This window comes from Hemitrygon akajei, chromosome 9, assembly GCF_048418815.1.
Source record: "Hemitrygon akajei chromosome 9, sHemAka1.3, whole genome shotgun sequence".
Lineage (NCBI taxonomy): Eukaryota > Metazoa > Chordata > Chondrichthyes > Myliobatiformes > Dasyatidae > Hemitrygon > Hemitrygon akajei.
The window spans coordinates 152,607,243-152,621,798 of record NC_133132.1 but is presented as its reverse complement, the minus strand read 5'-3'; the positions used below and the strand labels follow the sequence as shown (position 1 = coordinate 152,621,798).

Genomic DNA, 14,556 nt, shown 5'->3' with positions numbered 1-14,556 from the left:
GTAAAATTGATATATGAAATGGACGTGAAAGCCCACAGCGCTGTTTGCTTATGAATATTGAGGCTGCCCCATTCTGATTTCAGATCCACACTTCTCTGATTAATGGAAGGCCCAGTGCGGAAGATCCATCCTCGACTCTGCTGGAGTTTACCTCTGCTCGCTATATACGTCTGAAGCTTCAGAGAATTAGGACACTCAATGCAGATCTTATGACATTAACATATAACGATCCAAAGGATAGTGACCCTATTGTAACCAGGAGGGTGAGGATTTCTGCTTCTTTTAACGTATATTTCAAATAATTGTTCAGTCATTGACATCTGTTATGAATCTTCTTTGAGCTCTGAAGGCTTTTAAAATTATTTTTTATAAATGAAATCTCAGGTGAAAATAATGTTTAACTAATCGTATTTTGTTTTATTAACATGCTTGATATTCCACATTTTATATTGTAGGCTTTTTCCATGGATATAAATTGCGTACAATAACAGAAATTAACAAGCGTGGGATTATGATCTGATTCTCGTGGCAGGTTTATGTTTGAGTAATTTACTTGAGTCACTTTTCAAATTGATGCACGGACAGAATGCTTCCTTCACATTGCCCTTTCGATAACAAGTTGAACAAGTTAATTTTGAGGGCAGGACCTGCTTCTGTTGTGATTTCAATGACTGACCAATAATCCATTGTAGCTATTTGGTTAAATTTATTTTAGCAATTTTTTTTTCTGCAACATTTCGGCGACAAACAGAAAATGCTCATGAAAACTGCAGGGTTTGTTTAAAAATTGTTCCACAATTTCTCTGCAGTTTCTAAGTGATGTATGTGTGGTACTTTTTGCCTTTTGGACAATCTGGACTTCATAAGCAATACTGTGCCCATGTCCCAAAATCAAATAAAAGAAAAGAGTAAAGTTATGCTACCCCCCGATGAGGTTCAAACTTGCACTGCCATGGTTTTGTTGAAGTGACACATGAATGTAGGTTGGTGCAATAATGAAATTAGTAAAATGTGTCAATTTCATCGTTGTCCAGTTGAAATCAATGACACTGTGGGATCACCTTCATCAGAAGGACTGCAACTTATCAAGAGCAAGTCTAAATAACAACAGTTGCTCGCTTTTCCTTGCTAGGAATACGCAGAACCGAAAATGAACAACTGAAATGAAACAGGACGGTGTGCGATTAGGAGGGGACCCTGCAGATGGTGCTGTTCCTACATACTGTTGTCTTTGTCCTACTTGGTTGCGTGTTTGTGAGTTGCTGTGGGGATAGAGCCTTAGTCATTGAGTCATAGAGCCATAGACCCCACTACAGGAAGGATGTGGATAATATAGAGAGAATGCAGAGGAGATTTACAAGGATGTCGCCTGGATTAGAGAACGTACCTTATGAGAACAGGTTGCGTGAACCTGGTCTTTTCTCCTTGGAGCGACAGAGGATGAGAGGTGACCTGATAGAGGTGTATAAGATGATGAGAGGCAGTGATCATGTGGATAGCCGGAGGCTTTTTCCCAGGGCTGAAATGGCTAACACAAGGGGGCTTAGTTTTAAGGTGCTTGGAAGTAGGTACAAGGGGACTGTCAAAGGTAAGATTTTCACACAGAGAATGGTGGTTGGAGCGTGGAATTCACTGCCAGCGAAGGTGGTAGAGGCGGATACAATAGGGTCTTTTAAGAGACTCTTAGGTACGTGAAGCTGATGCACCATCAATAACTCACGCCGAGACTTAGGAAGTGAGATATCGGCTTTTATTGACTGAAGAACAACACTACATCCTGGGGAAAATGAGGGAGAGCAGCAGGCCACAGTCGCCTTTATACAGGGGTCTGTGGGAGGAGCCACAGGGGTAGTCAGCAGGGTCTTGGGAGGAGCCACAGGAGCAGTCAGACAGGTATATCTAGTTCACCACAGAAGCTTAGAAAGATAGAGGGCTATGCGGTAGGGAAATTCTAGGCAGCTTCTAGAGTAGGTTACATGGTCAGCACAACATTGTGGGCCGTAGGGTCTGTAATGTGCTGTAGATTTCTATGTTTTTATGTTTCTAGAGCACTACAGCACAGAGACAGGCCTTTTGACTCATCTAATCTTTGCCAAACTGTTATCCTGCTTGGTACACCTGGACCATAGCCCCGTACTGTATACCCATCCCATCCATCTACTTAAACTAAACTTACCTTAAATATTGAAATCTAACTCGCATTCACCACTTCCTCTTGCAGCTCTTTCCACACTCGTGCCAGTCTCTGTGTGAAGAAATTCCCTCTCAGATCCTCCTTAAGTATTTCACCTTTCACCCTTAACCTATGACCTCTGTTCTAATTTCACCCTCTCACAGTGGAAAAAGCCTGCTTACATTAACCCATTCTCTACCCCTCATAATTTTGTATCCCTAGGTGAATAATGTTAATGTGTTTGTAGTGAGTGCACCCTGTTTCCAAAGTGTGTAGCAGGTGCAGGAACTGAATCGTGTTGCATGGGATGCCAACGGCTTTGTGTCAAACTTGTGGATTATCAGAGCTGCATCCAGGCACACAGCATTCTCCTGATTTTTATCTTCTAGATAGCGGAAAAGACTTTGTAGTACAGGAGGCAAGTTGTTCGTTGTAAAATATCGATCCTCTGACCTGCCCTTGTACCCACAAGGCTGGTATAGCTGCATTTCTAATCAACAGTGATCCCCAGAATATAGAGATGACTTTTTGATCCAATCATTTCTTAACTAGTGTGAGTCCTGATGGTTGGAGTTAATAATTGTATTAATATCCTTGTGTTGTCACTTTCATCCTGAGTAACTCATTTTGGACATATTATCTCGTTGAAAACTTTGCTACATTATTCTCCCCCTTTTTATTTTAGTATTACTACTCTCTGAAAGATATTTCTGTTGGTGGGATGTGCATCTGCTACGGACACGCAAGTGCTTGCCCCCTCGATCCGGTAACCAATGTATGTATACATATTCTTCCATTGTAACATTTTTAAAAGTAACTGAGAACATTATTCTGCCTTTATTGGTCAAAAAAGTACAAATGCCTACAGGACAGAGGGCCAGGCAAAAGAGTAAACCTCCTTAGTCAGAGTAACAAAAAAGTTTCCTTGGTAAGGTTCGATCAGAAGCAGCAGACAAGTCCTCCAATTTCACATGAAATGGGAACAGAAAATCCGGGAAAACCTCAGCAATTTAGACTGCATTTATGCAAAGCAGGCCAGTCTGGATCGGAAACATTTAATCAGAATCAAAGAGAGAAAATTTACGGTAGTCTAGATAGCAGAGAAGTTAGGGAGGGCCAGGGATGGAACAAAAGTGAATTGCTCTGAAGTAAAGGATCGGTTAAGAGAAAATTGAGATGAAACTTTTTTGTCTGTCGCAACACACACAAGATGCTGGAGGAACTCAGCAGGCCAGGCAGCGTCTACGGAAAAGAGTAAACAGTTGACGTTTTGGGCCGAGACCCTTCATCAGACGTTGCTAAAATTTATACAGTCTGTGTAACATTGTATACTATTTCTGATAATAAAAAGAAAAGAAGCAGATGGCAGACAACAGTGGTCAGGTCTCATACAAATAAAAGAGAGAGAACAAAGTTGGAGAATTTGATATTGAACCCTGCAGGCTGCGTTGCACTTGGACAGAAGAGGTGCTGTTTCTTGAGCTTACATTGGAACTCATTGTATAACAGTGCAGGAAGTCACTGAGAGATCAGAGTGAGAGTATGATGGTGAATTGGAATTGGTTTATTATTGTCGCATGTTTTGAGACGCAGTGAAAAGCTTTTCTTGCATACTATTCATACAGTTCACACGGTACATTAAGGTAGAACAAGGTGAAACAATAACAATGCAGAATAAAGTGACAGGCAAGCAGGGGCCTCAATGTCACAATAGTCACGGATAAGAAGGGAGCATGGAGAAACTTTATCGCCAGAGATTGGCAGATTCTGGAACTCACAGCCTGAAATGATAGCTGAGACAGAAGCCCTCACATTTCAAACAGTACTTGGCACGTATTTGAAGCACCATGATCTGCAGGCCCACAGACCTCACGCTGAAAGAAAGGATTAAGTTCATAGCTCTTTTTTTTTGAATCACACAGACATTGAGCTGAAGAGACGCTTTCTATTTCAGAAATTTTATTCGATATCATGATTCTAATTTTGTTGGTTCAGTTCCACCTGGTTAATTGAGTCCAATGCATTAGCATAGATTTCAAGGCCTCGGAGAGAACATTTCCTGAGGTGGTGCGGGAATCAAAGACTTTAATTGCAATGAAAAACTGAAGAACTTCGGCTTCGCATTAGAGCAGAGCAATCGAAGGAGATTTTTATTGAAGTTTCATTATTTTATAGGGGTTTCATTAAAACAATGAAAATAAGGAAACCTAGTTTAATTCAGTGACTAGGCAGGTACTGTTTACAGTGTCAAAAGGATCAATAACCACATTGTTGGTAGAAGCACAGGCAATGTATGGGAAACAATTTTTTACCTACTCTTTCTAACTTTAAAAGTATACAGGATGAATTTCTTCAAACAAGTTATTATATATTCACTCTATACATAATAAAAGCATTGAACAGGAAGCAAATATAATTAGATTTTATTCAAACTTGTCAGCATGGGGCTAAGGCAGTAAAATAAATGAGGTTCTTATTTCGGTTAACTGATCAATTTAGTCTGTTTTATTTGAATGTGTGCTGTTCATCTGGCAGAAATTTAGCTGTGAATGTGAACACAACACCTGTGGAGAAAGTTGTGATCATTGCTGCCCTGGATTCCATCAGAAACAATGGGAAGCTGGAACATTTTACAGTAGCAAGCTGTGTGAGCGTAAGTAAACGAACAAAGATTATTCTGCAAATAGAAGAAATATTTGTGGCATTTATTTAAATATGCCATATTATCTGAGGTTGAGTTGAAGTCTTATGAATAACAAGTTTATTTAACATTGTTCATCTTCAACAAGTCTACTGACAATATTGATAACGTATCTTTTGAATAACCCTGCCATATTTATTGCATATACTACACAAAGTATAAATGGATGATAAGGTTCATACTAATAATTTATTATTATTATTATTATTATTGTTATTACTTTAAAAGGGCAGTTTGTTTAATTTGTAAGTGCCATTGCAAAGTATACATTTATAAAGGGACGAAAGTTTATTTCAAATAGGGTGGAATAGGCCCTTCCGCTCTAGAAGATGTACCGGCCAGCAACCTTAGCCTAATCACAGGACAACTTACAATGACTAATTAACCTACCAGTTTCTCTTGTTGCATGAAGACAAGGATCTCAACACAGAAAAGAGGACAATGTCAGCCAGGACTTAATAAGCAGTTAGTCAGGTTTCACTTTGCATAATAAGAGTTTTTTTTTGTTTTGTAAACTGCTGACAAGGCATTGAGGGAAAAGGAATATCAGGGAACTCCATGATTAGGGCAAGGAGAATTTTGAGCCAGCCAGATAGAAGAATGGAAAAACAGTGGAATAATGAAGATGCATATTTGTATCATAGCAGATGAACTCATTGTCAAATGGGAATCAGAAATAGAAACAAAAATGGAACAACTAGAGTGAGACTGAGGCAGAAAGGGAGCATTCATTTTTAAATGTATTTTCCAATATTCAAGAGTAAGTAAATGCTGACAGAGGAGAAATCTATGCTTATAATGGAAAAATATTTAATGAATGATAGCAGCTGAAACTTAAAATTATAGCATCATTTGTGAATGTAATTTACCACATCTAACTGTTCATAGCATATTTGATTCAAATCCACTGAAAAAGAGCAACTTCATGTCTCTTGATTTATTTTAAGGACGAGGTAAATTTTTGAGCAAATTTCTCAGCCTTCATGTTCTTTCTTTCTTCTGATCTGCAAGCAACACTTTGCTGCAATTCTAGAAGAAACATATTGTATATGGGAAATTTTTAATTAGCATAAATGTAAGCCAACAAAATGGTGCCATGTGTATGTGTGTGTGTATATATACCTTTGCATCTGGTACGTGAGTTTTGCTTATTATATTCATTTTTGATGCTCTCATGCTAATACACTGCCATTTATTTCGTTTCATTCAGGGACTCACATTTTGATGTCCATGCAATTATAATTATTCTTTAATGATAAATTCAAATTAACAATAAACAACAAATTTGAATTTGAGAGGTTGGGTTTTACTAATTGAAAATAAAGGAACATGGAGATAAAATTCTCAGTACAAAGTTCAAAAGGATTAATGAAAATAACCAAAGCTAAGTAATCACCCAGAATTTAATTAGTAAAAATATAGATTGGAAATGATTCAATTATTCAAAGTGTTTTAAAATGTGCTTTTCACAGTAATTGACATTTGCTAATGTCCAAAATAAGTACCTAAATGGGTCCAAAACAGGAAGATGTGATTACTATAAGAGTAACTCACGGTGGAATGAAATGGCAGGCAAGCATGAGTGACTGAAAGGCCTACACCTTTACTTGGTTAACCTGCAGGCTTTTTGCAGAAGGTAATTACCTTCAGGATTTGCCAGGATTTAATGATTAATAGTATTGTGTAAGGTCTGTCACTAACTGCCTGGCAGCTACCTATTCATCCAAAATGTTCTTCTGTTGACAAGTGTGAAGCTAGTTGCCTTGAAACAGAAACTATTGTTTGTGCATTTGACACGAAGATGACATACTGGCTGCAAGAAGCCCACTATAACAGGCTAGTTCATGCTCAGTTTGCCCATTGCCCACACCCAGCTCCTGTGCATTGCCCGCAGATGCATTATTTGTACTTAATGCTGTAGCGGCAGCTTGAATGCATGGCTCCTATACACGCCAAGCTTACAAAAGATAAATTTTGAACCAATATCAAGAAACTATTCTACAATAATAGGAGATCAATGCATAAAATAAAATGAGTAGTGAAGGGATAAAACACATAGGTGATTTGAGAAGCAATTAGATCTTATTTTGGCTTCATGCTTGCCTTGGTTGGATTGAAACCAAGGTTTGATGGTTGGATTGAAACCATGGTTTGTTGCCTCCCGGGTGCCAGGTTCAGGGATGTCTCTGATCGTGTGCACAGCATTCTGAAGTGGGAGGGTGATCAGCCAGATGTCATGGTACACATCGGTACCAATGATGTAGGAAGAAAGAGTGAAGAGGTCCTGAAGAGTGAGTATAGAGATCTTGGTAGGAAGTAAAAAAGCAGGACCTCGAGGGTGGTAATCTTCGGATTGCTGCCTGTGCCACGTGCCGGTGAGGATAAGAGTAGGATGCTCTGGCAGATGAACACATGGTTTAGGGGGCAGCGTTTCAGATTTCAGGGTCATTGGGACCTCTTCTGGGGCAGGAGGGACCTGTACAAGCGAGACGGGCTACACCTGAACTACAGGGGGACCAATATCCTTGCAGAGAAGTTTGTAGTGCTATTGGGGAGGGTTTAAACTAGATTTGCAGGGGGATGGGAACCAGAGTGGTAGAGCAGTTAGTGGAGCAGGGGTGAAAATAAATTACCGTATGTTAAAAGTTCATGCAAAGTCACAAATAGAAGGTTTGTGTGTGGTGGTAATAATCTTCTGAGGTGTGTCTATTTCAATGCGAGGAGTATTGTGGGGAAGGCTGACGAGCTGAGGGCGTGGATTGACACATGGAATTATGACATTATAGCCATTAATGAAACTTGGCTACAGGAGGGGCAGGACTGGCAGCTTAATGTTCCAGGGTTTAGATGTTTCAGACGTGATAGAGGCAGAGGAATGAAGGGTGGGGGGGGGGGGGGGGTGGGGGGTGGGGTGGCCTTGCTAGTCAGGGAAAATGTTACAGCAGTGCTCAGGCAGGACGGATTAGAGGGCTTGTCTACTGAGGCCATATGGGTGGAGCTGAGAAACAGGAAAGGTATGACCACATTAATAGGGTTGTATTTTAGACCACCCAATAGTCAGCGAGAATTGGAGGAGCAAATCTGCAGAGAAATAGCAGACAACTGCAGGAGACATAATATTGTGATAGTAGGGGATTTTAATTTTCCACATATTGATTGGGACTCCCATACTGTTAAAGGTCTAGACGGGTTAGAGTAAGTAAAATGTGTTCAGGAAAGTTTTCTAAATCAATATATAGATGTATCAACTAGGGAGGATGCAATATTAGATCTCCTATTAGGAAATGAGTTAGGGCAGGTGATGGAAGTGTGTGTAGGGGAACACTTTGGTTCCAGTGATCATAATGCCATGAGTTTCAATTTGATCATGGATAAAAATAGATCTGGTCCTCGGGTTGAGGTTTAAACTGGAAAAATGCCAAATTTGAAGAAATGAGAAAGGATCTAAAAAGCCCGGATTGGGACAGATTGTTTTCTGGCAAGGATGTGATTGGTAAGTGGGAGGCCTTCCAAGGAGAAATTTTGAGAGTGCAGAGTTTGTATGTTCCTGTCAGGATTAAAGGCAAAGTGAATAAGAATAGGGAACCTTGGTTTTAAGGGATATTGGAACTCTGATAAAGAAGAAGAGAGAGATGTATAACATGTGCAGGCAACAGGGAGCAAATAATGTGCTTGAGGAGTATAAAAAGTGCAAAAAAATGAAAAAAAAGAAAGAAATCAGGAGGGCTAAAAGACAACATGAGGTTGCTTTGGCAATCAAGGTGAAGGATAGTCCTAAGAGCTTCTACAGGTATATCAAGAACAAAAGGATAGTAAGGGATAAAATTGGTCCTCTTGAAGATCAGAGTGGTTGGCTATGTATGGAACCAAAAGAAATGGGGGAGATCTTAAATGTGTTTTAAGCATCTGTATTTACTAAGGAAACTGGCATGGATTCTATGGAAGTAAGGCAAACAAGTCATGAGGTCATGGAAACTATACAGATTGAAGAGGAGGAGGTGCTTGCTGTCTTGAGGCAAATCAGAGTAGATAAATCCCCAGGACCTGACAGAGTATTCCCTCAGAACTTGAAGGTGACTAGTGTTGAAATTGCAGGGGCCCTGGCAAATATATTTAAAATGTCGGTATCTACAGGTGAGGTGCTAGAGGATTGGAGGATAGCTCATGTTGTTCCGTTGTTTAAAAAAGGCTCTAAAAATAATCCAGGAAATTATAGGCTGGTAAATTATTGGAAGGAGTATTAAGAGATAGGATATCCAAGTATTTGGATAGACAGGGACTTATTAGGGAGAGTCAACATGGCTTTGTGCATGGTAGGTCATGTTTAACAAATCTATTAGAGTTTTTCAAGGAGGTTACCAGGAAAGTGGATGAAGGGAAGGCAGTGGATGTCGTCTACATGGACTTCAATAAGGCCTTTGACAAAGTCCCGCATGGGAGATTAGTTAGGAAGATTCAGTTGCTAGGTGTATGTGGTGAGGTAGTAAATTGGATTAGACATTGGCTCAATGGGAGAAGCCAGAGAGTGGTAGTGGAGGATTGCTTCTCTGAGTGGAGGCCTGTGACTAGTGGTGTGCCACAGCGATCAATGCTGGGTCCATTGTTATTTGTCATCTATATCAATGATCTGGATGATAATGTGGCAAATTGGATCAGCAAATTTGCTGATGATACAAAGATTGGAGGTGTAGTGGACAGCGAGGAAGGTTTTCAAAGCCTGCAGAGGGATTTGGATCAGCTGGAAAAATGGGCTGAAAAATGGCAGATGGAGTTTAATGCGGACAAGTGGGAGGTATTGCACTTCGGAAGGACAAACCAAGGTAGAACATACAAGGTAAATTGTGGGACACTGAGGAGTGCAGTAGAACAGAGGGATCTGTGAATACAGATACATAATTCCCTAAAAGTGGCATCACAGGTAGATATGGTCGTAAAGAGAGCTTTTGGTACATTGGCCTTTATAAATCAAAGTATTGAGTATAAGAGTTGGAATGTTATGCTGAGGTTGTATAAGACATTGGTGAGGCCGAATTTGGCGTATTGTGTGTAGTTTTGGTCACCAAATTACAGGAAAGATATTAATAAGTTTGAAAGATTGCAGAGAAGGTTTGCAAGGATGTTGCTGGGACTTGAACTGATTTACCAAGAAAGGTTGAATAGGTTAGGACTTTATTCCCTGGAGCGTAGAAGAATGAGGGGAGATTTGATAGAGGTATATAAAATTATGATGGGTATAGATAGAGTGAATGCAAACAGGCTTTTTCCACTGAGGCTAGGGGAGAAAAAAAAAACAAGACATGGGTTAAGGGTGAAGGGGGAAAAGTTTAAAGGGAACATTAGGGGATGGTTTCTTCACACAGAGAGTGGTAGGAGTGTGGAATGAGCTGCCAGATGAAGTGGTAAATGTGGGCTCACTTTTGACATTTAAGAAAAACTTGGACAGGTACATGGATGAGAGGTGTATGGAGGGATATAGTCCAAGTGCAGGTCAGTGGGACAGGGCAGAAAAATAGTTTGGCGCAGCCAAGAAGGGCCAAAGGGCCTGTGTCTGTGTTGTAATGTTCTATGGTTCTATGAAACCAGGTCACAAAACTTCCTTCATCTACTAATAACCTGTAATATTTGCAGATTATAGTATTTTAGTGAGAATTTTATTCCAATGAAGGAACCTGCAAATCATTGTTTACTATTATTCAGAGGTGAGCTTCAACCTTGGTGGAGTGCTTTAGGGAGCAGTGGAACGTTTTAATCAAGTTGGAGGAACACCAGAAGACAAGCTGCCTTTTGCCACCCAGAGGCTGGACAAATAACCAGCAAAGCCCAATATATGAATACCTTTTGCCACCCAGAGGCTGGACAAATAACCAGCAAAGCCCAATATATGAATACCTTTTGCTGATTTCTATGCTTAAATGGTTCATTAAGTAAAATGAATTAATGATCTGAGACAAAATAACTTCCAAAAACTAGGAAAGCACTCTTTTTTTTAAATTAATGACTTCCTATTTGGTTGACTAATACTTTTTTAGCAGAATTTTATCCTTCATTTGCCTGATCATTAGAATTTTTACTATTGCAGAATGTAATTGCCATGGAAAAGCTCATGATTGCTACTATGACCAGAATGTCGCAGACAGGAGACTGAGTTTAAACATACGAGGAGAATATATTGGAGGTGGCGTGTGCATTGGTTGTGTGAACAACACAGCTGGAATAAATTGTGAAACCTGCATTGATGAATTCTTCCGACCTGCATGGGTATGGCGTAGGATAATCTTTTTTAAATGTGTTTTCACATCAAACCAATCATTCCTGTATGGATGCATGAGGATGCGTAACAAGGAATTTAATCCAAATTAGTTTTAGAATATGTTCACGAGTGTGATATTTTAAACTACAATGCAATACTGGAACACAGATATTTGTTTGTATCATTTAATAAATGACAGATACAGAGCTAGTCAAAAGGAAATTATTACATATAAACAGTTTGGAATTAGTCTTATCTGATGAACTATCTTGGAGAAGAATTTCTTCATTAGTATTTTCAGGTAATAGAATAATACTGATAACTATATTCATGCATTTTATAGTTCCAGAAAAGTGTGGGGTTGGCTTAGGTAACATTGAAACATGATAGGAAGACAGCTGGCAAATAAAGAATGTGGGAGAGGAAGTGCCTCACTTCCTGCCGCTTCTCACCTGTTTGGTAGAGGACATAAATCAAAGGTAATTGATACAAGGATCAGAGAGGATTTGAGGGTGGTGGGTGTTTGGAATTGTCATAAAATCATAGTCATAAGCACAGAAAAAAAGGCCTATTGACCGATAGTATCTGTATCAACCATCAAGCTCTCATTTGCACTAATTTCATTCTAATCCCATCCTAGCCTCTCTAATTTCCCATCTGTTCCCCACAGATTCTATTGCTTGGTGTCTCAGCTGGGTTAGTCTGCAATCAATCAATCAATTAATAAATAAATCAATGAATGAATAAATAAATAAGTACACCCATACATGCATACCTTAGACTTTTGCACGGTACTGTATGTAGAAAAAGAATCAGAAATACCCTGCAGGTCAAGCAGCATCTGTGAAGAGAGAAATAGTCAAAGTTTCATGTCACTGATGTTGCATTAGAACTTGGAAAAGTTAGACAAGTTTTAATTTGGGAGGTGGGCATCAAGGGGGTCACATTGATGAACAGTTGTGGTTGGTGGAGGAAAGAACAAAGGGGAATACTTCAAAGTGCAAGGTAAATTTTATTATCGAAGTACAGTTATGTCACATATACAACCCTGAGATTTACTTTTTTGTGGGCATACTCAATGAATCTATAGAATAATAATTGTAACAGAATCAGTGAAAGACTGCTCTGCTAGGGCATTCAACCGGAGTGCAGAAGACAACAAACAGTGCAAATGCAAAGTGAAGAAATAATAATATAAATCAATTAGCTATAAAAATCAAGAACATGAGATGAAGAGTCCTTAAAAGTGAGTCCATTGGCTGTGGGAACATTTCAATAATGGGGCAAGTGAAGTTGAGTGAAGTTATCCCCTTTGGTTCAGGAGTCTGATGGTTGAGGGGTAGTTTCCCAGTGTCTGTTCCTGAACCTGGTGGTGTTGAATCCTGAGGCTCTTGTTCCTTCTTCTTGATAGTAGCATTGAGAAGAAAGCATGTCTTGGGTTGTGGGGGTCCCTGGTGATGGTGCTGCTTTCCTACAGCAGTGTTTCAGGTAGATGTGCTCAATGGTTGGGAGGGCTTCACCTGAATTGGATTGGTCCATATCCACTACTTTTTGTAAGACCTTTTATTATCATGTGTGATGGGTATGGAAAACGAGAGTGGATGTTGTGTTCGCAGAGGAAGATTATTGGCGTCTTGTCAATTACAGCTGAATTGTCTGGAAGAGCTAATATAGAGATGAAAAATGACAAGAACAATCCTATAATAATAGTACAGCATTTGCTGCATATCTGCAGTAAAAAGAGATAGACTGTTAGTACATAACAGATCAGATATCTCCAGAGATAAAGCTCACTCTATTGGTTGTTGACCTTTCAGCAGAACTGTTAACTTCAATTCAATGATTTCAGATAACCCGCCTTCGCAGTTTGTATCTAAACTGGACAGTTCTGATGACAGAGCTATACCTGTAACATTGGCTCATTTTTCTCATTTTCCACAGTTGCTGCCTGATCTGATGAGTATTTCAGGTATTCAGCAACTGCTATGTTTTACATTTTACAATCACAGTTTCATTTTTGCTCTTCTCTGTTTACATTAACCCTTCTATGGATGTCTCCCTCAGCCAGATTAACTGTGATTAACAGACATTGTCCATCCTCTCAGAGCCAGTAGATGTACGAGTTGTGTCATTTGGTCTCTGTACTTTGTTCTGTGCATTTCTCCTCCTCCTCTGCAGCTAAACACATGTTTGAGTTCTAACTTTTCCCAAGTTCTGATGTGAAATCTTATCTCTATTTCTCCCTCCACAACTGCTGCTTGATCTGTGAAATATATCCTGCATATTTTGCTTTTACTTCAGATGTTGAACATTCAGTATTTTTTTTGCTTATCAAAATTAAATAAATCTGTGCTCGTCAATTAATGAAATATAGCACATATTCACAGCATAGCAAGAGTTAATTTTATAGGCTAGAAAACATCATAACACAAAGGCGGATTTATACACCTTCAATTTTTGTGAATCAAATGTTACTTTATTTTCCCCCAGGTTTCTCCTTATGAACCAAGCCCATGTGTCCCTTGCTCTTGCAATTTAATCGGGTCTTTGAATAATAAATGCGTCAAGGATGGCAAACATATTGAAGGAGGTAATGTGCACACTAGACAGACATCATATCTTTCTTTACTTACAATGCAGTCTTTTTAATGTAACAAATTCTCATCATCATTCTAGATCTAACTTCAGGCGCGTGCTACTGCAAGGCTGGTTATGGAGGAGAGAAGTGTGACCGATGTGCATTTGGTTTTACTGGATTTCCTGAATGCATTCAGTGTGACTGTAGCATCGAAGGAAGCTTGAATTCTGATCCTTGTTCTGGAGAATGTATTTGTAAGGTAGTACCATATTATAAAACTTTATACATTGATTAATAAGGATCCCATGGAATTTATGAATTGAGAAAGGAAGAACATTTAAAGATCATACAAAGAGTATTTGAACATATAAAGAACACAGAAAGAAACTACATAGATATATTGTCAAAAACAAGGACTTTTAGGTTAAATATAATAAAGGAATATGACATGTCATTAATTATTTCACATGAATAAAGGTAGGCAACTGCAATGTAATATAAACGTAAGTGTGCATTTTCTTTTACCTTGGGTAACTTAAAGATACCATTAAAGAAGTTGATTGTTTGGCAAATTGCTCAATTGGTTTAGTGGATATTATGTTTATACTTGTTTTGGAGCGTTGACCAGAATATCCCAGATTTGATTCCTTGTGTAGACTGTTGTTAATCCCAGCTTTTTCGATGGTCTGGCTGCTGTAGAGGAGATAGCTGAGGGAGGAGGCGATGCCACAATAAGAAATGCGCCCTTATGAGACCCCAGTCTGTACAATGGTTTAGGCTTTCCAATGTCTGGTAGCAAAGCCAGCAAGTTCTGGCCTGTTAATTTTCCTCTTAATGTAACTGTTCTGCCGCTG

The 14,556-nt window shown here is 39.2% G+C and overlaps 1 protein-coding gene across 2 annotated transcripts in view; it reads left to right on the top strand.

Moving 5' to 3' along the window:
• lama2 (laminin, alpha 2) overlaps positions 1-14,556 on the top strand; it is a 374,730-nt gene that overhangs the window by 126,093 nt on the left and 234,081 nt on the right. For both annotated transcript variants that reach the window (XM_073057306.1, XM_073057305.1), the window contains exons 5-10: positions 84-263; positions 2,859-2,948; positions 4,709-4,826; positions 10,954-11,132; positions 13,615-13,714; positions 13,801-13,961. In XM_073057306.1, the coding sequence (XP_072913407.1) occupies positions 84-263; positions 2,859-2,948; positions 4,709-4,826; positions 10,954-11,132; positions 13,615-13,714; positions 13,801-13,961 (828 nt within the window). The remainder of the gene's footprint in view (positions 1-83; positions 264-2,858; positions 2,949-4,708; positions 4,827-10,953; positions 11,133-13,614; positions 13,715-13,800; positions 13,962-14,556) is intronic.